The following is a 27,095-nucleotide window of genomic DNA, read 5'->3' as shown; positions in this document are numbered from 1 at the left end:
ATTGAGTAAGTATTACACATCTAGTTAGCCTTTGAGTTGAGAATATGCAGCAAGCTAAGTGCAGCTTGGGGTAGCCACACAGGCAAATGCTAAGACTGTGGATTTAGTCACCCACAGTGATTGGCCACTTACCTGGAGATCTGGAAAATCAGTCTAAATGGATCAGGCATGTAAGCTGCCTATGACTGAAGTTAACCTGAAGCATCCTGAAGTTAACCAAGTGAAATGGGGCAGTACTAGGATGTGAATTAAGTTCAGAGAAACAAAGTGATCTTTACATCTAAAACAACTGTCATCTGTCTATGTGATGGGGGAATCTCAGCATGGTGTTATTTTCCTTTCAGCCTTCCATTTGGTCAGGCTGGCGTGATGCTTTTGAAAATCCTCACGTGCTTTCATTTTTTTTTTCACTGTCTGAATGCAAACACTGACAGGACCAAGAATATCTTACTTGTTATGAAAAGTCATTCCTTATACTCTCTAAGCAAGCAAGCCCACCCTATATGTTCTGAGAGGACAGAACCTCCCCAAGGTTTCTTTTTCCTTTCCCCATCCCATAAACCTCTCAGGAGGGGTACCACCATAAGGATTTCCATCCCTGTCTGCAGGGAAGGAAAGGCAGAAGATGAGGGGCTATCCCATGAAACTGCCACCAGGTGGCCAAAGAGCTTATTTTATTTTACAGCAGAAAGTGAATCCCTGGTCTATTGCATAACAAGAATTCTCCCACACTCTCACCGCTTATGCTGTTCTCTCCATATTCTGAGCTCAGAAAAGACATCCTTCTGGCTCAGATCTTCTCCTCCTACAGAGACATAAGGGTTTTCCATCTTCAGACTGCACTGTTTCAAGGGGCTCACTGCAGGTGGCTGAAAAATGACAGAAGTAGTCTTGATAACCTCAGAAACTTTCTCCAGCTCAGTTTCTGGACTTTGTATTTCGGAAGGCATCTGTATGCTGTTCCTCCGGAGTGCTGAGATCATCCCTCACCTCTTCTATTTTAAGAAGCCTCATGGCTGCCCTGTACACTGGTATAGTTTTAGGACCTCAGCAGGAGGAACCCAGAGTGGAAGGAACAAATAGGTTTGATTTATATCCCTCTGGCAGATTATTCTCCTGTAAACAAGTGTAAGCCTGCAGCATCTATGCCAATGAGCATTTTAAGACCAGTACTGCAGATACTGCATCACTCAGCGTATGGCTGCAGTCTCCTTTCACATCCCAGTTTACAACACACTGTAATTCAATCAGATGTTCACTTTTGCTTCAGAAAAGCTTCCAGTGTTTGGGCAGTGGCAGCAGAGAGAAAGGGAGGGCTGCATTTTTTCCAGCGGTTCTTTAACATCTGTTGTCAGCATTAAGAGAAGCTGCAGACAGAGCAGAGATGCAGGTGTCCTGTACATGCTGTTTCCCTGATTTAGCACAGCCTGTTTGAACTTATGCACATGTGGCTGTGCTGTACTGAACCTCAGGGACCATAAAAGCTAATCATGGTGAGCCAGACTGCCCACCCTTAATCCCACGGGTGTTCTCTCACTAAGTTACTGGCCCACTGACACGAACAGGCTGACCTGCAGGGCCACAGCACTACCCCATGGCTGAGAACAACAAACTTGGGCTTGATATTTATTTAGTCAACAGCCCCAACCTTTTAGGCCTGACTACCTACACCAACATCAAACTCCTGCAAAATCTTTTGCTAAACAGCTGTTATAGAAATACCACCAAAATTCACAACTCTGCCCCGTGCTTCGACCAGCCAGGATGGCATAAATGACTTCTGTCTGCTAATTGCCCTATTTGGGGGCTCATGGCACGTGTGCAAGGGAGCACAGGCTGGGGTTGCGTCCAGACTAAATACTTGTTGAAAACAAATTAATGAAGTCTGAACTCCATGGCCAAAGTGGTCCCATGTGCTTTCACAGCTCTTTACCATCCTCAGCAGGGACTAGCACGTGTGCACAGAGGCTTTGTAACATCAGGGCAAAAGATTCTGCACCCTCTTCAAGCACAATTCCCTTTTTTTTTTGGGGGGGGGGGGGGGGTTAGGCTGAGGGGAGCAGGTGTTGGAGGTTGGACTGTACATGAGAGTAAGCCACCAGAAATCACAGTTGCAACTCGGTTTATCATGGAATTTATGTGGGTGAGCTGGCAGGAATGCGAAGTGTACATGTACAAGAAAAACATACACCTAGCTTTTGCCTCCTTGCACGAAGGGCCTTGACGGGGTTCCCACAAATAACTTGGCTGAGTCCTAAGAAAAAAAAAGGAAAAAGAAAATATTTTACTCTGGTGTTTAGCAAAATATGCTGTCTTTGAAACCAGTCAGCATAATTTCCTACATACAGGGGAGATGTAATAATTCAGGATGTAGGTTCACAGTGCCAGCTTACATGGCCTGACGCTGATGCTAAGAGGCGGTTTCTCTGTTTCCTTCTGCTCCTACCTTGCCTCCTCCACTGTGCTGGTGCAAACACTGGTGTGGTCACATGGGAAGTAAGATCAGGAAACAGAGCCAGAATAAAACAGTATGTATTTTTTTGTTTTGCTGGGTTATTCTTCAGCCAGATCTTAAGCAGGATCAGGTTCCCCATGTGGCTATGCAGAGACAATTTTTTATCTAGCCTGTAGATCAGGTATGTGAAGTCAAGGGACCGACTCCTCTCACTGACCCAACCCTGGAAACCCAAAAGAAAGGGGTAATTGGTGGCAGTGCCCCTGCCATGCTGAAAGCCTGCAGTACACACACTGCACCTTTCAGCATGTAATCCACTGGGGAGCTAATGTGCCTCACCGTGCCTTTCTAGAGGACTACACTGCATGGACCACATCACAACGACTGAACAAGATGTGCCCAGATTTATTCACATAAGCTACACTTAAGTGAGCCCCATCAAGGCTGATAGGTCACTTAAAGGACTGAGCAGGACAGCTTTTGTGAAGGTGTGGTTGAACACTCTGCTCTCAAAGGGAACTTCAAGGGTGCACCACTGCAGCACGTGGCTGTCACAAAAGACATGATGTATGGGAAGGGGGAAGCCCAGATAACTTGCACCTTCTGCAGCAGGGGAAAGTAAAGGAAAGCCCACGCTAGAGCAGGTAAGTGCCACGGAAGAAAACACGCGCCGAACCTGATGTAGCAGTTGCATGGGTGGGTGTTATTCAAAGCACCCAGGCTTTCATCAGCAATAATAACATTCACAAGGAGGTGGAGGTGTGGGAAAGTACAGGATTAAAAAATTATATTACCATATGTCAAATCACTGGAGTCATCTTCTGGAAACAGATCTTCAGCAACCATCGGATCTGAAAGAAGAGAGCCACCATAAAACAGGGGGGCATTGCTACATCTTCCTGCACTTGCAGACCACTGAGCAGTTCCAGGGCTGGAAGCTGAGGGAGGTCTTGGGCTGGATCCAGACTGCTTTGCCACAGCTCCAAGACATGGACCTAAGGGAAAGGTTTCAACAGTGTAAGCAGGCTGTAAACCACACCATCATTGCACACTGCCAATGCAGAGCCTAGGGCAGGAATAAGCTGCCCCTCATTGCTGTCCAACACACCCCTGGCCCCACGGAATGACTACAGGCTTGTCACAGGTACAATCCAAGCCCCCAAGCCTTAAAACGCTTTCCTTAATGCACAGACACCATGCAGGTGGTGACAGCCACCTTCCCAGGGCTGTTAGTCAACCAGGGCAAACCACGTGCCATGACTTACGGAAATCTGGGAATTGCAGTGACATATTTTTCCAGTATCATCTCAGAGACACTTCTCCAGCACAGAAAGAAAGGTACTAATTTAGTTTCATAATGGTACAGGACAGGATGAATTACACAACAGCTAGTGGAGGTAGAGCTGTGAGCTCCTACCTGCCCAACGGCCTGCTGTCCTGGGAGCAGAGTACAGCTGCACCAGCAGCGTGTGCAGCCACCAATTTATAGGAGAACAAATTTCATTTCAGTGCCTAGATGAATAGCTTGCTCTTTAAAATGTCGAGCATCTACCAGCTCCACAGCGGAGCAATCAGCACTGTAATAATGTGGCCATTTCATTAGGAGCTCAGTGTTAGAGGCCTTCCAAATACCTCGTTGCTCACACAAAGCCATGAAGCACACAGCATATGCAGAGTACCTGAGTCAACGTTGCTATAGGAAAGAAGACAATATGGGGATGCTTGAACCTGACCAAGTGAACTCATCAGTTTATAGCTGAAGGCAAAAACGTAAGTCTGGCTACACTAGAAAACAATATGAATTCAAAATGTGCTTGTTCCCCATTGTTTCTCTCAGTCTACTTTGTTAACTAGTTCTCTGAACCATAGCTGATGCTGCCAAAGCAGGATCACTCAGGGATCAAATTTTAATGGATTTTTTCACTACCATAACTACTACTACATCTAATGATTTGGACCTACAGGGATTAAATAAATGACAAACATATGTACTTATTCCAAAACAAACTAAATTTTTAATGGAGTACAGTTGGCAGTCATACCTCAGCCGTGGGGGCTGGGAAGCTAACTGCATTGCCCACACTAATGGGAAGCAACAGGAGCAGTTATAGGAAATACTTTGTAATATTTAATGGAATGTGGTAAAGTGCATGCAGCACGATATGTAAAAGCACAGACATTTGAACTATAACCGAGGCTACAGGCAAAGGGACAACAGATTTATTTTCAAACCATTTACTCTGTCCTAATGAATGTAATGGACTTAATCACAAAGGCAAAGAAAATGGAATAGATGTATTACAAGACCACACAATCACAGTTGCTAGGATGTTGCTACCATTAAGGCGTGGTGACCAAATTGCCTTTCCTATTATTAAATTGGAGTAGGATATCCTGCTACATCCACACGACATGGGATTGACTGCTACCATAGAAAGGGCTGAGAACAGCTGTTGATGAAACATTTTCCAAGCTTTGCTTCTTCTGATCATGCCGAATGAATGCTAAGCACAGACTCCCAGTTACTGCTGCATTCACTTGATGCTTTACAAGTCGTTTGCATTTCTCTGATCTTAGTGGCCAGCTTTGGACAGCTTTCATTTAAATCTGCACCATACTGAATCCCAGCTTCCCCACCTCCCAAGTGAAGAAGACAAAGTTCTTTGTCCCTTCTCTATAATTAAGCTTTGGCTCTGAAGAGGCCAGCTTGCTCTTCATCTTTCTTTTTCACACATCATAACCTGAAAAATGAACCTTGATAGGAAATCTGACGTACCTAACCATGAAATGTCGCTGGCTAAACCAGCTTCCTTGATGGATTCCTTGATGATTAGCCAGTCCTCATTCATCTTCTTGGAAGGAGGGATAGCAGTCTGGCTTGCTGGTATTTCATCCAAATACTCCAGGTGGGGAATGAGCTTTTTCACTTCAGCTCTGTAATTATAACCTGGCTCCTGTAGAAATTGAGAAAGTGGTCACTTGAACAGTTCTGACCGTCCTTCAGAAGCATGATGGGGTTCAATTTGTATGACTAATGTATAACCTGAAATACTTCTATGAAGTAAACCTACTTGCCTCATTCAACTAAAATAAATACCATCAGGAGTTTCATCTCACTGTGCTTTCTCCTCACATGATTTCTAATCAAACTGATCACGAACATGTTCTGAGTGCAAACACATTCCTCCTGCCCAAATGCCTCTCTGCCGTTTATGTGTTGATGACTTTGGTCTTTATCTTTGTTACATTATATGTATGCTACAAAAATGAAGGCAGCCACTGATGGGAAAGCCTGGGCATCCGCAGCATTTGTCCAGCCTCTTTGCCTGGTTCTGTGATTCTCTGGTTGTTGCATCAACAGTGAGGTTACAGGAAGACTGAAAACAGGTTATGAGTGCAGCTACACTTGCTGATGGATAAAGCTACAGTGCACTGAACGAACTACGCTGACTTTCTGGGGCACTCTTCATGGTACCGACACATCATTTTATACATCATTAGAAGAGATGACTTATTTCTAACCATACTTTCTTCTGCAAGAGGTTACATGCCAATAGCAAGTGCACAAAAGGCTAAAACAAACTGCTTTGTGGTTGCTTTTCAGTGTGCTGGAAGAACAACATCGTCACCCCCAATGCATGTGGGCTCACTGTGACACCTAAAGGGTGAAGCACAGATGCAGCTCCCTTCTGCTTGTGACCTTGAATAAAATTATTCAAGGACCCGTGACAATGCCTGGGACCTGTAGGCAACAAGGTCAATGAAGAACAGCGACAATTGTGCCCAGAGCACATTGTGAACTGGGCTGTTCTGGTGGATGCCGGCAGTGGAAAGGCATCTCCACGTGGCACTTTCTTCTTTGGGAAAACTTAGCAGTACCTCAGGGCAGACTGGGTTGTGATGCTTTGGAATGGAAATACTGCAATGGAAAATTGTCTCAGATTACAAATGGCAACAATGATGGTGATCTCATACATTTCCTACTCAAATAAGCATAAAGCAAGAGCGCATCGCTAGTGGCAGAATATGAATGGGTGGCTTCCCTGAAAGTGATCAGCTACCTATAAAGCAATTGCTTTATTCAGACAAATGTTATGCTTTTCGGGACATTACGAGCAATATTAGAAAACTCCAGACAGCTAAGTCCTCCTTCAACTCAGAGCCATTATAAACAGAAATCTTTCAGTGGTAGCTGGATGGCTGTACACTCCCTCCCTTCCTCCCTCCCAAAACGCAGCACCAAGGCTGGCAGAGGGAACTCACCAAATAAAGCGTGTAATTGTTGTTGTTAAGAGGCAGACACTGAACTCCTCTAACTGAGCCTTTAATCTTAATTTAGAAAATGAGTCAACCCATCGCCATGTTACCACGTACCACATGTACTCTGAACAGAGCCTGGGTTAGAGCCAATTTATAGCCATGTCCTGTTTGAGAGCAGCATCATGTTACACTCATGGTACATTACTGCAACAGAGGCTACAAAATTTATCATCAGGTTGTTGCTTTTGGTTTAGATAACAGAGGAAGATGAGCTCATCTGAAAATCAAATTACAGAGAGCAAACAGGCAGTCTGAAGAAAGAGCAGTAAATCTAGCTGGACCATTCTGTAGATGAGAAGTAAATAAATAGGAGAGCTTTTACAGAGCCGTAGCAAGAGCCACACTACAACAAGGAGATTGAGGAATGAAAATTGGCCGTCTAGGGCACACCAAAGTGAGTCTGTATCTACTCTTTTCTATATTTAGGTGACTTTTTTATACCCTGAAGAAATGCAAACAGTGTCAGATGAAACCAAGAAAGTGGCAATGCCCAACAAGATGCGCTAGGCAGCCAGGGACAGAGCCAGCTTTGTAACCACCCTAGAGCAGAGCAGCTTCCCAACATGTGGGAGTCCACAGTTAACTTACACTCTGTAAAATGTACTATTGTGCAGAGTCTCTCATCAAATTCTGGCTGGCATTTGAATGCAACAGATTGCATAGAAGTAGAGGCAACCAGTTAGCACAGGTTAATGCAACAAGGCACACCACAATGTAACGTTCCTCTTTCAGCTCCCATTACAAGACAACATGCTGCAGCAGCTCACAGACTGATTTCCTCAGCTAAACAAATCACAGGCAATATGACATTATGATAACTAAAGCCCTACCTTCTGCTGCTTTTATTGAGGAATGTGATCAAGCCAGTAGTTCCATCTCAAAAATACTAACAACTCACGAATCTAAAAAAAATGTGGAGATTTAAAATATGCACCTATCTACTACATGATTGAGTTTTAGTGATAGCACCTCAGTTTTCAAGACTAAGTCCAGGACAAATCTTGGACACCAAACCCCTCCTTTTCTGACAATTAACGGTATGGAAACAATTCCTTTGAAATGCACAGGGCAGATATGTAACATGGTACGTTGGAAACACAGCCCCAGCTCCTGCTCTGCTTTCTTACTCCCCGCATTATCAGCTCTTTATGGTGCCTCTATGGGATGTGCCATCCCTAGTGAATGCTGTGCATTACATACCCATGTGTATGCATATGCTCATGACCTTCCAAAAAAATATGGATGAGAGTATATAGCGTGTTGGCTACAAACCATCCTCTGGTATGTATTTGACTGTATGTGACCAAAATGAAGAACAGTCTCTTTTGACCCAGTTTCTCAAATTCTGATTTTCCTCCTGTTACCTTCAGAGTAGATGCCAAGATGTTTGGATTAATACCCTATGCTATTTTTTCAAAGCAGGGAAAGAGATTAATAAAGCTTTGAGACTGTTCATGTAGAACTAGATCTTCCTTACTTTTCTTGTGGAGTATCCTGAAACCCAAAGCAGATCATGTATTACTTGTTTTCATCTCTGTGACACAAATAATATCATGCTTTTACCAAAATTCCCCTGCAGAACTGATTTTATCACTTCAATATGTACGACGTGAAATGCTATATTTTTTATCTTCAGGTTTTTATAAAAAGTGTTTTTGATAATTTCATTTTACCATTTTAAGGAAAAGGACAACAAGCAATTCCTACAATACAGCTTTTCCCAGTCATTTCAACTTCAACTTTTGAGCAGTGTGGTCCTGAAGAACTTGCTGTTGGACAGGAGATTTTCCAGAAGAAATGCAAAAGTCTAAAGAGAGACATCTAATTGAGACATTATAATTGGCACATCCCCTAAGAAAAACATCAGCTACTCCTTAACCTGTTGTAAAACCCCTACAAACTAGGATGGACCCCTACAGTTTGTGTCCACACCCTACTTGCTCTTCCTTTAAGACTCCTTTTTGCACTGCAAGCTGTGAGAAGAGGTGTTTATTGGCTAAATGATAAACAGCAGGAGTTTGAAAATTGTTCTTGTTTTTTTTGACACTGGCTGAACCTCAGCAAAAAATTAATGTAATGTGTACAAACCGTGTTCTCACCTCTGCAGATTCTGCATTTGGCTTCAGACAAATAAGATTACCCTCCACAGTCAGACTCCTCAATTTGCAACAAAGTCCCAAATACTGCATCTGGTTGATGTCCTCAATATTGTTCCCTTCCAGGTCCAAAACCTCAAGGTGATCCAACAAACTCAGCTGGCTGAGGTCTGAGATGTTGTTATAGGCTATGTAGAGTTCCTGAGCAGAAGTAAGCAGAATACATAAACCCCAGGCTTGCACAAGTAACACCCAAGATTTGCAGAATATTTGAATACTACATGGCACAGAATGAAATTAGCATGGAAGTGAACATTTTGCAAGTGTGGCTGTTGCCACCTAGGACTAATATGGAAATGAACACTATGCTGCATCAGACATTTTAAGGGTCTGAATGCTATGCCTCAAGTAAAAAAAATATTGTAGCATCTTTTAAATCAACACGTGCAATTCAAGGCATATATTCAAAGTCCTTTAGAAAAACAAAGGGTGAGAAGAGAACAAAGACTGCAATTAAAGAGAGAATTATCAACTGAAGATAGTTATCGGATCATCATTTGGCAGGACACATCCGTACTTACTTTTAGAGAGCTGCAGGAAGATATCCCATCTAAATCTGAGAGCCCACAACGAGCCATCCACAGCACATGGAGATGGGACAATGTGGTTCCAAGATCCCTTAAGAAGGAAACAATTCAGGCTCTATTTGAATGGACAAAGGAACTCGAGACTTGCTTTATGTTTCTTAAGACTTGGCCGCTGCTTCTTGCTTCAAAACATGTCATTTACAAGAAATCACATTAAGAACCGTCACCTTTTGAAGGTGGAGAATACAACTGTAATTCAAACCTTTCTTCCACAGACTTTTTTGTTCTTGTATGCCAATGAGTCCAGTGCCAGTTCCAGTCAGTTCCAGTCCAGTTTGACTCAAAGTCTTCCAAGAGCTAATTCTTTCATTAAGTGAGGTTTGTTTATGCTGGCACCATTTACTCCACGTTTATAACCCAAATATATCTGATCTGACTGCACAGTCATCTCACTCTGTACTTTCATGGAGTTACCTTTCTTGTGTTTTGCAGTTGAAAGGAACAGCACTCTTACCAGATAAGGTTATTTTTCAATCAGCAGAAAATTCTAATTTGCTACATCCTCAAAGAATTTGCAGAAGATAAAACAGTATGGTCACAGGGGCTCTTCTCATCTTGGAATACACCTACCAGTTCCCTTATTCATATCTCATCACTAGGGGCTGTAGGGAAACAGAACAGCTCTGCACTGCCCTCAGAGAGCCTCTTGCAGCTTTGATGCAGCTTTGCAGCAAAAAAGACTGCATGCTTCGGGGATATTGCACAGGCAGGCAGCCCAAGAGGTCAGGAATGAGTGCTTTTGCAAGTAGGGACAGAGGTATTATGATTTGTGGTTTTTGTCCACAGTCAGAACACTTAAGGCAGGCTGCGTCAGGAGAAAGGAGACTGCAGAAGGCAAAATAAAGCATGGCTGCACAAAAAAAAAAAAAAAACAAAAACAAACAACCCCAGATGCCTGTCTCAGGCACTTTGTAAATACAGAGTTGAAAAAGAGCTTCCAGGATGAAATAAACAGGTCTGGGGGACGTTTTTGCTCCTCTGCTTTAGGTGACATGGTTTGTCCACCAGCATTATTCATATTTATCTCACTTCATCCCTTCCCTACCTGCTACAGGGACCCCAGACACTGGTGGTGCCTCTGATCGTCTCCTTCCTGGCTGCTGCAGGTTTAAGTAAGCACAACCTGGATATATCGTATAGCATCTTTAAGGATACTTCTATAGCCTTTGAAGTACAGACAGGGCTGTGGAGCTAATGGTCAAAGCAAGTAAGAAAAAACCTCAGCCATATGGCATCTCTCTGTCCAAGGCTGCTCCTTGTTTACCATGGCATCCCCGTATGTCCTCATGTCTCAAGACCTTGTAAAAAGATTTTCCAGAGACCATTTACACTGCATATTTTATAAACAAAACACTGGTCCTAAAGCTTCCTTAAGGAACAGATGCCTCTCAAAGCAATAGTTACAGAAATTTATTATTTGATTTGTAAGCCGTGTGCCTATAATAAGAAAAATTAAATTATAAAAACAGAACCTACCATCAACCAAGGCCAAGACATCAATAAACGCAAATATGGCAGTTACAAGTAATGTGAAGGAAGGGCATTGCTCATTTCATGACCCACTTGAAGCACTGATCAGTTTTTCAATTTTCAGGATCATTTTGGGGCAGAATTGTCTTTCTTGTAAACCACCAGTCATGGGTACATGAAAACGGTCATTCTTATCTTCAGGTTGTTGAAACAACCCTAACCTTATTATTTTGCACACGGTGTAGTAAGGAATGACAGGGATTTTATTTGTCTTGTACTTCTCATGTGAAGGTGTTTTGCTACAAAAGGAGTTTTTGTTAATATGCTTGTTATTAACATTTTTTTTTTCTGTCAATAAACAGGATGCCAAACCAAAGCAATTTATTAATTCCTACACAGTTTTACACAAGGCCCTGAGAAGAAACAGCTATCCCTTCTACCACTAAAACCTTGATCTCTTAATACATTTTGAAGAAGCAGTCCCCTGCTCCTACTCAGAAGTCCAATGGTCCCAGAGTTAAATCATATTTTCCCGTGTGCAAATGGGACAGCTACGGTTTCCAATTCCACTGCCAGCTAGAGATAAATCAAGTGCACACGAACGTGAGCAGTCCCTGTTCATGCTGCCTGCAAAGTCACGCGCAGCACTAGGTTCCCTATGAATTATTAGCTAATGTATCTTCAAGCATTCTCCTACGGCAGATACAACCAGAAAAATATGGTAATTACAATTATTTCTAAAGCACACTTGGTTCACTCTGTACAGTTCATGCTGCAAGCTGTAGAGCCTCAGGTCAATTCCTGTTCATTGAATAGGTTACAGCTCTGACTCTCCTAGAGCTAACCTGGGTGCAAATCAGGAGTAGCATGTTTGAGGTTATACTGATCAAAACTGCCCAGAGAGAAGAATTAGGGGATATCTCGCATGTCTTGGGTACCTGGACAAGGCAGAACTCCTGCATGTTGCAAAGCAACCCAGCATTTGATAAGAGGGTTATTAAAAGTGACCGTGTCCCCCCAAGTGACTGTGTGTCTGTGCCCAGGTGTCCCTCCTTCCCTACTGCCCATGGCAGAGAGCAGAACTGAGCTTTCTCTCTGCCTAACCCAGACTGCAAACCTTGTGCTGCAAGTTAAAGACAGGAACAAAATTCTCCTAACTGACTCGGTTGTGTTAGCCGCTGACGTTTTTAGTTCACACAGCCAAATTTTGGCCCTGCAGATCTTTGCTGCTGCGCCCATAACGAGTGATCTTTGGTCAGAGGCGCTACAGCAGCACAGTGCACCTGCAAATGTTTTAAACTGACAAAAGACTCATTTGGAAGCTGTGTCAATCACACTGCTTTATCAGAAAAAAACTCCCTCTAAATTAATTAATATGGATAACTCCCCCCTGGAGCGTGGCTGCTGTAAGGCTGCAAAGCTAAGCTAAACCATTGACTGGCACTGACCTTAATGAGACACACCGGAGACAAGAAGCTACCTGTGTTGCGTACGGTACAAATGTACAGAAAATGACAGCACCTGCTCCAAAAATAGAGATTAGCAGGAAGAAGATGAAATGCTGTAGAAAGCTTGTGGCAGCAGGTTGTAAGACAGCACAGGACTGCCCTGGTGATGTGCAAGGCACAGAGAGCACGCAGGAGGAACCAGAGGACACTACTGAGGAAACACAGCTCCCATTAATACATTCAACAGGTCACTCAATTCCAAGAGGTGAGCGTCCTACCCTGAGCGATGGGGAAGCTGCTAACTTTACAAAAAGGGCAAGGAATTAATAGGCAAAGCAGCTATAAATCCTGCTCACTTCTGCAATGGTTCACGCAGGGCACTGAAGCGGAGAGGCAGAGCATGGGGTGGGAATGTGCACGTCATATCTCTGGCTGTGATAAACAGAGGGTTACAGTCTCTGAGGTCACCAAGCCAGTGTCCTCCAGAGGAATTACTCCGCACACAGATACGCATTTGCCTACGCAACGTGCACTGAATACCAAATCACACTTTTAATACCTAAAAGTGCTAAGAAATCAACAAAAGCTCCCCTACTTTCACCTTGAAGCCACGAACTTATAATTATTATCATAATTTTTTCATTAAAATGAATAACCAGAAGGGTTTGCAACTGAAGCTCCAGCTATCTCCAGATACTGCTGCTGGGGAGGGAACTCATCAAACAGCTCTGGGTTTCTGTGAGGGTCTTGGCAACACCCTCCCCACTTGTGTGCAACCATGGGATTTTTTTCCCATGAAATGTGATGCTCCCATCCTGTCATCACTCCCCCAAACTGGGGGGAGAGCACAGGGGCAAGGAACAGTTTGGCTGACAACACCTAATAACAGTTTGGGAAATAAGAACATGTTCTTCCATTAATCCAGCATTCTTGTTCTTTAGGGATTGACTCGTTTGAGCCAAAATTCTGCTGGATGGAGAGCAGACCTTGAGAGCCAAATCCTGCTCTTGGTTTCACCATAATAAATCTTGAATAGTTCCACTGAGCTCAGGCTACCCAGTAAACACTTGACAGCACCACCCCGAACAGAACCCAGTCCTGCACAGCCGTCAGCTTCAAGACCATAATTTCTTTTGGAAACTGTTTTATAATCATTCACCTATAAATAAAGCACTAAATCCATTGAACTTGCAAGCAATATCTTAAAACACACACATCTGTTGAATCAATCTGCAGTAGCAATACATCTAAAATTGTGATCCAGGCTGGTATTATTTATTTTCAAAGGTCACTCAGAAAATGAACATGCCGGTGTTCAGAAAGAGTTTAAAAGAGTGACTGAACTACTGTCTTACAAAACAAAGACAAAAAAATCTCTACAGAGATCAAGCTGAATTTATCAAACCGAATAGTGATAACAACGATCCGGCCCATATGTCAGTACACAATGGTTTTGTTGTACTGATAATTCTGACATTAGAAGCAAAAAACTTTCAAAGCCTGGCTGTTCTTTAAATCAGTAACATATGTTCTAATAGGGAGCTTACATAATAGCTTCATTGTACTCTCAAATAGCTGTAAAATACTCGAAATTGTAAAACTGATTGCACGCATGTGTTGCTCTTACTTGATCAAATCCATGACAGCCCCCAGCCCTGCAAGCAGTGCTAAGGCCATGTCCTCATGTCCCTGCAGCCCAACAACCTTCACCTGAATGCAAAGACCTGACTGCAGGACTGCAGCCTTGCTCGCTTTTGTACTAACTTTTCCAAATTCAAGTAGCAATGTGCTGAGCCCCTTGGCTCGGACGCCCTCTGTCTTGCAGCTTGCTGCACTCAGGTTGCCATTAGCACCTTGTGCTCCCTCACACAAGGTGCACGGCTAGGGAGCACAGCCTGTCCTTCCTGCCAGGAGCGTGATTCTGGGCTGAAATGCCAGGGAAACGTAACACCTAATCCTGTGGCCTCGTTCTTCCTTCTGAACTGCAGAGCTTTTTCTCAGTAAGTGTTCCTAACCATGTCAAGACATGCTGTCAGAGACTTCAAAAGCTAAGCAAAAAAAGGACTTGGCCAGGCAATTCTCAATTCATAACCTTAGACACAGAGGAAAGAAAGTGTGTTTTAGTCACCAGGGCTGAAAAGAAAGCCTGCATCTACCAGTGGTCTTTTTAAATGACAACCATGCCGTGAAGTTCTGTTTTTGTGACTTTTTTTCATGGCTATTTTCACAAAAATATTTCCTTGTGAATGAAAAGCTCCTGTTGCCCAGGGACTTTGCAGGAGGGTGGGTGTCTGTTATCCCATTTTTGGGAGATAACCTTCAAAGGAATAAAAAGCTGTTTTCCACATGGCCTGCAGTGCTGATGGCACTGGCAGCATTTCTCCCAAGAAAAAGATTTCACTGTTTTAATTCAAGGATTTTTTTTTTTTTTTTTTTTTTTTTTAATTTCAGGTTTGAAAGGAGGATGAAGGTATGGCATAACACTTTTAACCTGTGGATCTCTGCCTCACACTTCACAGACAGCAAAACTGATCTCAAGGGAGGAAATACAACTCCCCTGGTGATGCACAAGTGATAAAACAGGGAGAGCACTCAGGTTTTTATGCCTTGTCCAGCCCAGTACAGTCAGCAACTCTGCCTTCTCAGCTTCATGGTTGCTCCAAACCGAGACCCAGCTGCCACGGCTTTCATGGGCTTGCTAAAGGACATTGCGATCATCACGGGGCCACGTGCTTTTGGCCAGCACTTCCCTCTAAAGCAGAAGACCTCAGCCCCTCTGAGCCACATCTCCAGGCTGTTCCTCTCCTCCTGCTTAAGACACTTTAATACAGTATTGTTTCTTCTCTTTGAACTCACTGTGGCAGCTGCAAGATTAAACTTGCAATTACTTCATCTTCCATGGCAGATTATACCTCCTTTAAGCCCTGTTGAGACCAAAGGACGGAGGTCTTGGAAAACAGAACAGAGCACCAATACACACGGTTCTGGAATGAGTTTCTAGCGGGCCCAGGTGTTTACTTCTGTTAAATTTAATATGCATGGCAAAGCGAACTGTAGCTTCAGTTTCAAATGCTTTCATTCTTAGCTGCTGTCATAAAACCCAGAGCAGAGTAACAGGCTTGATCAAAGCTAACATACCCAGAGTCACAAAGAGCGGTCCTCCAAACCTGTCAATATACACCACGCACAGGAATGATAACAAAATTTTGTGTTAATTGCCTTTTGATCACTAAAATCGCTTGTCAGCCTAGTTACCTGGCTGCATTTTAGCAGGTAGTGCATGGGTAACAATGAACTCTCAGTTGCTTTACCTCAGCTCCCACAGCGTAGAAGCAGTAGGGGTTGCTATGCTGATTATACAGGCCAAGACCTGCCCTTGACCTTCCTTTTCGATATGAAGCTGTGCCACAGAGATGCTGCAGAAACCCAACACACAGCACTATGTCTTACTGAGTGCACTGCACGCCCCACAAGAGCAAGGAAATTTTCAAATAAAGTTTAGACAGGCAGTAAATAAAACTGTCACAGCCCCGTATCAATTGTCCCTCGGTCTAGCCCCAGAGCTACTGCCACTTCCTATAGTTTTGGCAGTCCTCCACTCCCACTGTTGAAAGTTTACACAAAAATAGTAAAGGATAACGAAACTGTGGTTAAAGAATGAGTTATTTACGTTGCAGGAATGAATCCCACAGCACTTGAAATTTCCTGCATGAATACCTCCGCAGTCCTCCGCAAATTGTGTGCCTGTTTCACGGTACGTTCCAGGTCTGAGCTCTGGCAGCAAACGACAGATATATTGCAACTTTGATTTAATGTGGAGCTCATCTTTCAAAATCAAGGCTTGAAGCTTTCAATGCTGCAGGTTAAGCAGAAGGAATACTTCGTAAAAGATCCAAATCAGCTGACTGATTCACTGCTGTTAAGAATCTTTTTTGTTAAAACAAAACAAAAGAACAAGAAAAACAACAAAAAAATCTTGAGTATCATAAAAGCTGAAATTCTAGATTAGTTGACCACACAGAACTAAAGAATTAGATCAGCTGTGAGTTCCTATTCATCTTTTGTCATGGCAATAGTTAAAGAAAAAAACATTTGAGATACTGTAGAAATGGGCTGATTTGAAAATCCATAGAGAGGATGTAATTTAAAATTATTTAATTTGAATATACTGGAATGCAGGTTCTTGAGATTATTTAGATCTGGCATGCTTGTACTGCACCAATGACTTTCTGCCACAGCTGCCATTTCTTCTTTGTACCATTTTCCCCTTTTATTTTTTATCTGCTCATATATTCAAGAAGAAGAGAAAAAACACAGAAGCTGGCAAGGAACTGATATGGTTACAGCTTGGGTCTGTGAATGACTGACAAATGCCAGTTGAGCTCCTCCAAATTTCTTCTCTTCTAGCCTCTAATACAGCTGCACTCTTCACTCCAGATTTGTCACAATACTCTCCGACATATGTCCTGAGTCAAGGCTTTTTCCTTCAATGATAACTCCAAGGGAGAATTCCTGTGCTTGTGTTGGCCTCCAGATGTCTTACAGCAAGCAAAGGAGATTCAGAAGAGAACCTTGGGGGATCTCACAGTTCACCAAACTGACTGCTGAGGCAGATGAGACCTTATTAGATTTCCTTTCTGAGGACATTACAAGACAGAAGCACAATACTTATTTCACAGGAGCCCGATCAGCAATTTGCTGCAGCTGTTTTCTGTGTGTGCAGCAAATGCATTTGTGCACCAATTTGTGCAGCAAAAGCAGGTGCAGATTGGATGTACAGCAAATTCCATGCCAATTCCAGCAAATTCCACAATTTCTACACTAACCTCGAGAAAGGCATTCCTATCGGATGCTATTATGTTTGATTTTGCTGACTTTTGGCTTTGAAGTAAGGAAAAATACGCACCAAAACAGCTGGACAAGAGTCAGGTAGCCCAGAAGTATATATATATATATTCAGAAGTATACACTCAAACCATCAATTTTTAGCGGTTCTCTGTTATCTCTCCGGTGAACACAAAGGTTTCCCAACCGACATACTGACGAATGTTTGCATAAGCGAGTTCATACTGCAAAACCAAGCTGGTATTATTGTTAAGCATGGATGGTAGGAAGTGAAATAATAGTTTAAAAGACAAATAAATTTCACAGAATCATATCTTGAAGGTCTCCTCCAACCAAAGTGATGCTAGGATTCTTTCAAACTGTGTTGAAATTAACTTTTCTTCTGTACCATTTACTTCACTTGGAAATGCAAAAATGAAAAAAAAAACAAAAAAAAACAAACACAATTCAATATAAGAATGCTCTGAGTGGTATCCAGTACTAACATGTATAAGGAGAGATGACATCCCCTAATTATCATGCTTTGTGAATTTAAAAGTAGATACCACTTAACATAAACTACTTAGTAAAAATAATGAGATTCTTGGAAGAAAAAAATAAAAAACAGAAAAAACTGGTCGTTTAAAGTAGTGCTTATTGCAGGTTAAGAACAAATACTGAGAATATACAGCCTTTGCTTATTCACATAGATGAACTTTACAGAAGGTCCTTCAGACAATAGAGGCAGTATTGTTTACACAGAAAAATGACAAAATAAGACTCATTATACAAATAAATACATTTTCAAATATTTTTAAATCTTCAGTATGATTTAGCAACTATATTTTAATGTGTTTATCTAAAAAAAGGATGAAAATTATACTAGTCCTCCTTACTGTTTCTATTGCCAAAATTTAAAATATGGTAATAAACATTTTTTTTTTCCCTTAAATAAATTCCTGTGGAACAATTATTGTGTTCTAAAACTATATTTACTTTTGGATGCTGAGAGCAAGGATGTTAAAAAAAAAAAAAAAGTTTGTGGAACCTTAATAGGATAATTCCTAAGGGCAAGATGAACTAGACAACAATAAACAGAGCAAACTCTCTAAGTCACTGTCTGTGGAAAGATTGATAGGATAGCTAGGAAATGTACAAATGGTCTGTCAAATGCACAATCCTTCCTAAAATTTCTGTTACTGAAAGTGGGTGGAAGGTTTCACTATCAAACTTTTGTCTTCAGCTTCTCCATGTGAAAAACAAGCAGTGCAGCTTAAGGCAAAGAGGGACAACTGTGCATGCGTTATGCCTGCTAGCTGAATCCCAAATCTCACTTCCTAAAACATGAAGGCATTTTGGTATTTCTTCTTGCAGGTATTGATCCATCCCAGAGAGACCTGATGCAGTTTGCAATGATCTCAGGGCAAAGCGATACAACTTTGCCAAACAGCAAATAAGAAATAAATCTACAGAGAAAGAAGCGTGCAAATGGAAAAATAGCAACAGGCCCTCAGTGTGCAATAATGCATCCACAGAAAATAAGAATAACTAAATCAAATCCCACATGGAGAATACTTGATAGAAATTAGATTATAAGAACCGGTTGTGCAATGAAAACCTATTTATTTCTTCATTGTGTATACTTATTGCTTGGCAGTTACCAACTGATGAATACAATCAAATAGCTTCATTTCCTCCTCCCACCCTTCCCTTTTTCAAATCAGCACTTACCTTGCATTCCAAGACCACCATTTTCCATTGAACCCAATTATTTCTTCTCTTTCCCCAAAAAAAGTCCAAACCAACAAGCTGCAGACAAGCAACTCTCATGATGGAGGGAATCAAAGCAACCTGCAAACACATTGCACTGACAATAACATTATTTTCCTGCCTATACTTGTGAGGCCAACCCCTCCTGATGGCTGCTTGGACCACAGCTGATAAAGAGACTATGGAGCCTGGATAGCTCCACCAGCAATGGTGTAATTACTGCTGCTTCCCAACCCAGTTCTTTGGGTTTTCTCAGATGGTGGTTATAACCATTCTTTCTTATCACTGAATAAAACAATCACTTAGGTGTATATATTCATAAGCAATCTCCAGCCCTGACATCTGAAACAAAGCAGCTGCAAACCCTAATAACAGGGCATGGAAAGCATTTATTTGCTGCCAGAAATCTACTTGATACCACTAACATTTTTATTTATCATATTATAGTAGCGTCCAGAGCATGTAACCGAGATCATGATCCCATCAGGAAAAGCCTTGCACATAACTCATGAAAAGACTGTGTCTGCCCCTGAGTAATATATAAAATAAATGACTGAGATTGAAAAACATGGTGAATTTCTGCAGCTAGCCTGTTCCCACAGTAGAAACAATAGCTAACCCCATAATTAAGTTGTATTTTTGAAATCCTGGTCCAGTGGCTCAGCCACAAAACCATTTGATTCCCTCTAGTCTGTGGGTAAATTGCTGCCATTGCTATCTCCAGTTGGTTCAAAGAGTAAGGATGCCCCCATAAGCCCTGAATCAGGTGAGTTTGTGATCCCCTAAAAGGTTCTCATTCACTAGAAGGGATCAGCACGTAGCTAGATGATTCTTGCACACAAACAATGCTTGTAAGACTGCAATAGTGGTTAATGTAGAATTTCAAAGGTGCTCTTTGGAAATGATAAAAGCTTTTATTCATGTATTTTCTTGGAAAAGGATGAGGAAAAGAAATAGTATACAAATAGTGAGAGCCAGAGACGTGGCTTTTAAAGGTGTGGTTGTATGCACTTCTCTCTGCTCACTGAACTTGAGAAAGTACAGGCTGGATTCTTTCTGTGGGAGCACTTGTGCATCCTCAAATGCCAGAGAAGGAAGGCAGGATGCCTCTATCCTCAGACTTTCTTAAGAGAAGAGAAAAGCTGAAAAACGCCCATCATCTCCCCTCTAGTCTGCTGTCCTGGAAAGCACTGTATTGTCAGCACATCCTCAGCTCACTGAGTGCTCACCTCAAGGTGAGCCACATCTCTTGGCTGGACAATGCCAAATGAAGGTGACCCCAGAGGAAGCTGTACAAGGAAAAAGGGGAAAATAAGAGGATTTCAACCACCTGAGTGGTGGTAAATGCTGGTAAATGCTCAAAGCAATCAGGTTTTGCTAGGACTTAACACAGACTGGCTAACTGTGCTTTACTGAAAATAATCCAGTCAATTAAAAATAGCTGCATTTCTATCCCAAAATCATGATTATTATTTTTTTAATAGCAATAATATGAATACTTAAACCCATCACTGCTAAATAAAACTTGAGGTCACAGGAGTTTTGCCAAGTTTTATGATATTCCCAGGGATGCGCAGACATTAATACAGAGAAGACTTATTAATACAGAGATTAAGTTTCAACTCAAATGCTTTCTTTCGTAGCTCCTGGCAAGCACACTGAGTTCTCAAAGAATATATTCTTAAGATTGACTTCACAGCAACCTTAACTGCTGCAAGACTTTCAGGCTGGCTATACAAAAGCAGCAAAAGAAACATTTTATAAAATAAACTAACTTGCATTTGAAAATAAATGCTTTTTCCATGCTGAAAAGCAAACAGTGCTGCTGTAGGCACTGAAATAAGGACAGAGATTCACCCAGACCAAAGCAGAGCAGCAGCTCTCTGACTGTGTGTGTCAGCACAACACAATGCAACAGTACCCTGATTAAACACTCTAGGCACTGCTGTCATACAAACAGATCACACATTGACAAACACTGGCATGTTTAACACAAACTAAGTATCTGGAATTATTTTAGAAAATATTTTGGAATTTTATCTCAGCAATGCTGACCTCTGTTGCACAAAAAATGGTAGGTATTTATACATAGTACCTATGTCATACATATCAGACGTAAAATTCCCTCATTGCAAAAAAAAAAAAAAAAAAAAAAAAAAAAGACTGGAAGAGCAAGAAGGAAACTAGAGAAAAAATAGCAAGGAAAGGAATAAGTAAGAAAGATGAAGAAAAAAAAAAGATTAAAGGGAATGATGTCCCATAACATCTGTTTGAGATAAAACTATCCAAAGAATAGCAGATGCTCAGACACTCCATCAGCAGCACTTTCAGTTTTGGGGTTATTTCTGTTACAGATGAGCCTGCTATGGGATGGTGCAACTTGCTCCAGGTCCCACAAAGCACCTAGAATAACGTTCAGTCCTAGCTGGCAAGCAGTTTCACCGAAGTCAAACTTCTTGCAACTTTAAAAGGTGAGCATTTGCCTAAACTCTCTGTTGGATGAGCACCAGGGTGTAATATTGCTAATTGCAAATTCCTGAAGATCCTGACTGAAGTCATGAAGGTATTTTTAAACATTGGCTTTAAAGCCCTTGCCCCCAGTTAAGAAAGAATTAGTTTGGTTCTGGTTGCTTGAAGTCATGAAATCATCAACAATACCCTCAACTCAAGCCACTCGTTTCACATTTTCACTTATCTTTTCACAGTCAAGAGGGCTTGAAACCTTTCAAAAAGTGAATACACAGATTCCAATGAAGCCAGTCTTGGCCCCTGGAGCTGGTGGTAAAATACATATATCTATCTTAACACTCAGAATAAAAGCATGGGCACTGACAAATTTGCATGCACTCTGCACCTTGCTCATTTTAACCTTCACAACAACTCTCTCTCTCATTTCTGCTCTCCCTTGATGACTTACTGACCCAAATTGCCCAAGATTAACACCCTCTCGTTCTGGGGGAGTCTTTTTGCAATAGGGCAAGAGCAATTCAAGACTGAATACAATGCAGACCACAGGGAAGAAATGTAAACTGTATCTGGATGAAGGAAAACTCCTTTCCCTTCAGTATAACCCTCATACTTATTTTGTCCCTGTCGGTTTTCATCTCACTTGAAATTCAAGAAGTCTCTTTTATAAACTGTTGCTTAAGTAGCCCTGGGAGCAGCCCAGTCCTCTGCTAGCTGCCATGCACAGAGCTGAACTGGAAGAAATGTGCTTCAGCTGGTGAAACAGCTTCTGCTATAACCTTATGGGAACCAAGTCCTGAGATTCCCATATCTGATTTAAAAGCCCTTTCATAGAGATTTTATCAAACATTTTAAAACATATCTCTTAATTCATTCCTGAATTAAGAATAAAAGCAATCGGATTAAAATATACAGGAGATATGCCAAAGCAGAAGGAATAATTCCATTGGCCTTGAAATATAGCTCTTTTACTGGAAACATTAGCAAGAGAAGGACCGTGTGTCATCACAAAAGAAAGGCGGTTTTTAAGATGCACTCTCTTCAGAACAGGTTCCATGTTTGTCCTCAATTATCAGTTCATAAATTGAGAATTTCTTGGCTGCTAGCAGATGGGCAAAGGTCACCAAATGGGGACCTAATAAACTTAGTGCAATTCAGAAAATTAACAAGAGTCTGAAGTAATTTCTTTCCGTAGTACACTGAGTATTCCAGAGCTGTTCCCCTTTAGCAAAAGGCCACTAAAAAACAAAAACCCAGAAAAAGCCAAAAAAAGATGTTCCCCTTCAACTGCCAAAGTGGGTTATCAGCAAATAAACTTGGATATATTTTCCTTATGAATTAAATGAAATGGTTGATAACGATATCCTACACTTATATATAGCCTTTAAGTTTCAAGTATTCAAAAGTAACTTCAGGTGGAGGTGGGGGGGAACCATTAATTCACAGGTAAAGCAGCTCAACCACATTCCCAATCAATAGCATCAGAGCTTCTTCAGGAATTACCACGAAAAAACAGGACAAAACATTTCAAAAAAAAAAAAAAAATAACAAAAATCTGTGACTAAAGCAAGGATCATAAATCCTTATTTTGGCACCTTGCTATCTGCTGTTTGCCATCAAAAACAATTTTCCCATTTTAAATTTGAAAAGAGGTATTTTAATTCTTTTTCACCCTAAAATAATTAGAAAACTTTACAGGAGAGAACAAAACAAATGACAAAAAGCAGGTCTCCCATATTGCTACCCACTCGTGCATACACAGATAGTCTTTTGTTCATAATGCTTCATTATATTTTCTCATGTAAGATAGCATGAAAAGAATGTTCACTTTTAACATCTTGAGTATACATCAAACACTCTCAATCTTTTGCCTGCTTTTCTTTCCTACCTTCTTTTCAGTAAACAGACCAATCTTCTACAGTCTGTCCTTGCTAGACATTTCCTGTTATCTGCTGCCCATTTTCAAATTACAGCCACAATGATTCTGACCTTATCCCCAAGAAAGTTTACAGGAATTACTTTTCCTGAGAAGGAAGAACATTCTTCTGTCATCCTCAAAACCATCAGTTACATGGGTTTGGTTGAATACGACAGAATAATCAGCTTTTGGGCAAAGTTCAAGCATCAACAATTTTAATTTGGAAATAAGCTTTTTAAACATTTTTGAGTAACTGGAAACAGCCCATTAGAATGGCAGCAGCTACGCCACGTTAGCTGTAGCAGACATCGCTACTGCCATGACAGCAACGTTACATTAATGGGTATTAAACTGACATGATACAGACATCCAAAAACAAAGTTCAAGTACTCAGGCTGTGCTTGCATCATAGGCTGTGCCCTTAAGTGATCTATGTTCATCAGTGACAGATTGTCGAAGATGGGAACTAATAAATGAAAGCTGCTCCTGTCCTGCACTGACTGAGCTCTGGACTGGGAGAGTTACCAGATTCTTGTTCTTCCTTTACCTGTTTCCCTAAAATTGCATTTAATTGGCACATAGAAAGCATGCTTATTTAAAGGAGGGTATGTATTTAAAGGCGACCTTGCTTGGAATCTGTGTGTCTGGGAGTTGTCACAATAACAGACTTCAAGCCAAAACATAGCAACATTATAATTGATCAAATCAAAACTCAAGAGCCTACATTACCTGCAGCAAGTGCCAGAGGCATATTTTCTCATAGAAGACGGTTTGCAAAATCTTCTCATGGAAAAAGTTAGACTTGCAATACAAAGAAAGGTGCAAAATCCTGCTGCAGCCTTAAGTCTAATAAATTAGGTGGTCATATTCAAAAGTTTTCCTGAACTGCATCCTGCATTCATTACTAACATAAATGGTTAAAACATTTTCCATTGAATACAGATTTTTGGACCAAACCATTTTTTTTCTTTTTAGTATAATGTCTTCTGATATTGTCAAAAATAGAATTCCTTCACTCACTACTTACTGCACAGAAATTGAGCAATTTCATGCTTCCAGCAAGGGTTGGTTGCCATTAAAATATTTGCAGTAATGTAGATTCATCGCTTTTCCACGTTACAGATTTTAAAGTGGAAAAAAAAAATATTTAGACTGCAAATACTTCATCTCATCATCAGAACAAGGGAAAATATGATCAAAGTGTAACAACTGAATGATAAAGTAGCATTTGTAAAGACTATTATCTGTAGATTTTTTCCCGCTTATTCAAAGCCTCTCTTTAAAAGGATATTTATGATTGAGAAGCAGTTTGTGTTCTGACTCAGAACAAATGACAGCCCAGGTTATCCATTCTCATAATGGCTGTCAGATCAAATCTGCTCAATTTTCTTCTACATTTTTTTCCTTCTAGCAACTAGTACAAGCTCAGTCAAAGATCTTAATAATGATCACCAGTAATAAAAAATGAAAGTTTGTTAGCTACTTTAGTGATGATGTATGGGACAGAGAAGGATTTCTTGCTGCTTTCCATTAGGGAACATGTTCTCCCCAACAAGAATTAGTAACATGTCTACTTTTTTCCACAAAGTTAGTAGATAGCAACGCAAAGCCAGACAGCAGACCTGTTTAACATAAAGATGATCTTTTACACAGCCCTTTCCTGACATGAACTGAACTTCTCCATCACACATTAACTATCAAGGGTAAAACAAACAACAAAATGGGGGAAAGAAGACAGTTCTGCCTTCTCATTGAGAAGGTTTTCACTTACACCTTCCCACGCCTCCCAGTTCCCCAGTTCTCTGGGAGCAAATATGTGATGCTCTCATGGAGCTCAGCAAGCCATGGAGATGAAGCTTCACAGCAGCTTTCAGTAAACCCAGCTCCACTGACTTCAATCAAGTGAAGATTTTCATCAGCTGAGGAACTGGTCTGACCTGCATAGGACAGACTACTGTGCACAATAAAAGCCCAAGGGCTGAAACACACTGAAATCCAAGCATGCACGCACAAGAGGTGAAATCTTAGTGCCTTTCAAATTTACAGCAAATTTCCATGGACTTCAGCATGGCAGGAACATTCCTGGTGTCAGACCAGAGGGTAATTCATTGGCATCACTGCAGCGACACTGATTTGTTCCAGCTTAGGTTCTATCCTTAAATTTAGGAGGTTGCAGAGCATATATTCTGGGCCTAATCCATTATAATGGCATGTGGAAGTGGAAGAAATGAAAGCAGCATAAATGAAGATTTTATCATTTAAATAAAATTGAGGGCTGTTATTTTTTTTATATATTTGTTTCAGTTATCATTCATTTCTTACCTCACAGTTACAAGCAAGCTATTGTTCAACTTCAGCTCTCTCAGATTAGGTAGATAGGCACCTACAGGATGAGAATAAAGAATCATTTTGCACACCTGGTAGTAGAATAAAGGAAAGTTCTGACAGTTACACACTGAAGCATCTCATTTTACATGCATTTTCTGCCAGATCTGTGCTGGACCTCTTCTAAGAAAATTAATGAGATTATTTCACTCAGGAAATATTTCATCCTTTGCATTTTTGCAACAGATATGTATTGTCAGCTTGACTACTGAATTATAATTTTTGGACCCCTTTCTGACAATCCTGATACAGCACCTTTCCAGAGAGACAACAACAAAAACTGGCTTCATGGTGACTGTTTTTTTTCATTCTAACCCATAATCCTTGTTGTTCACTATTCAACTGTAGAAGTTTCATATCTATGAAAAACGCAGTACTCCTTCATTATTATTTTCATCCACATCTTCCTCTATTCCTATGAAACAATTTCTTTTTTGGTTGCTTATGTACATTATCTCTGACCCAAAATCACAGACCAAATCCCTCCAAGCTCAGAATAATTTGGATATAATCTCAAGTCACAGGAAACATTTGCTATTGACAAGGGCAAATTTTTACCCATTCCCATTAGCAGAGAACCCTCCAGTTTAATATGTCACCATGAAGAGGCAGCACCATTTTTAGACAGACTGGATTGTTACTAAGACACTAAAGTCTATTCTTAAATATTTTTATAAGCCCTCTAATTAATCCCTGTCTGGCAAGGATGATTTAGCAGTGTCCGCAAGAAGGACATTCTATCTCTAGCTCTTTGTAAAGGATCAAAAAGAGAAGAAAAACAAATAATAATGATAAAAAAAGGAGTGGGATCTCAAAAGCAAACAAAGAAGGTCATGTTGTTCACTCCATTTCCCCAAACAGAAAAACAATGTTTATGGCAAAAACATTTTAATAAATCATGTTTCAGAAGAAGCATTATCTTTATCTAATGCTATTTGGGAGTGATTATAATCCACATATTGAATTTCATGCCATACTGGAAACAACTTCATTTCTTTGCAAAGCTCTTTAGAAAACACTAAAAATTCAAAACACATTGTGCAGTTTTTAGCCTTATTTTTAATCATATTCCATAGTACATAAAAATTAGAGTACAAATTACAAACACACCACCCCATCCTGCAAGGCATACTCTTTCACGTTGAGCAAGTTTTTATAAGGTATGGCAACAAAATACCTCAGAGTCCTGACAGAGGAGATACTAATATCCCTGTTAATTATTCACAGCAGTCACATACACTACAGAAGCAAAGATTTCTGTAGAAATAATCCATGTGCTGAGAAAGACCTCACAGA

At 41.0% G+C, this 27,095-nt stretch overlaps 1 protein-coding gene across 4 annotated transcripts in view; it reads right to left on the bottom strand.

Annotated features, from left to right (window-relative positions):
• The window catches only part of LRRC56 (leucine rich repeat containing 56), a 59,401-nt gene that overhangs the window by 4,629 nt on the left and 27,677 nt on the right, over window positions 1-27,095 (bottom strand). For all 4 annotated transcript variants that reach the window (XM_082760605.1, XM_082760604.1, XM_082760606.1 and 1 more), the window contains 7 exons: window positions 25,737-25,797; window positions 9,453-9,549; window positions 8,875-9,072; window positions 5,232-5,409; window positions 3,250-3,450; window positions 2,190-2,254; window positions 739-869 (listed from right to left, as the gene is read on the bottom strand). In XM_082760605.1, coding sequence (XP_082616731.1) covers window positions 739-869; window positions 2,190-2,254; window positions 3,250-3,450; window positions 5,232-5,409; window positions 8,875-9,072; window positions 9,453-9,549; window positions 25,737-25,797 — 931 coding nt within the window. The remainder of the gene's footprint in view (window positions 1-738; window positions 870-2,189; window positions 2,255-3,249; window positions 3,451-5,231; window positions 5,410-8,874; window positions 9,073-9,452; window positions 9,550-25,736; window positions 25,798-27,095) is intronic.

This window comes from Aythya marila, assembly GCF_965140915.1.
Source record: "Aythya marila genome assembly, chromosome: 5".
Lineage (NCBI taxonomy): Eukaryota > Metazoa > Chordata > Aves > Anseriformes > Anatidae > Aythya > Aythya marila.
This window is presented reverse-complemented; position numbering and strand designations above follow the sequence as displayed.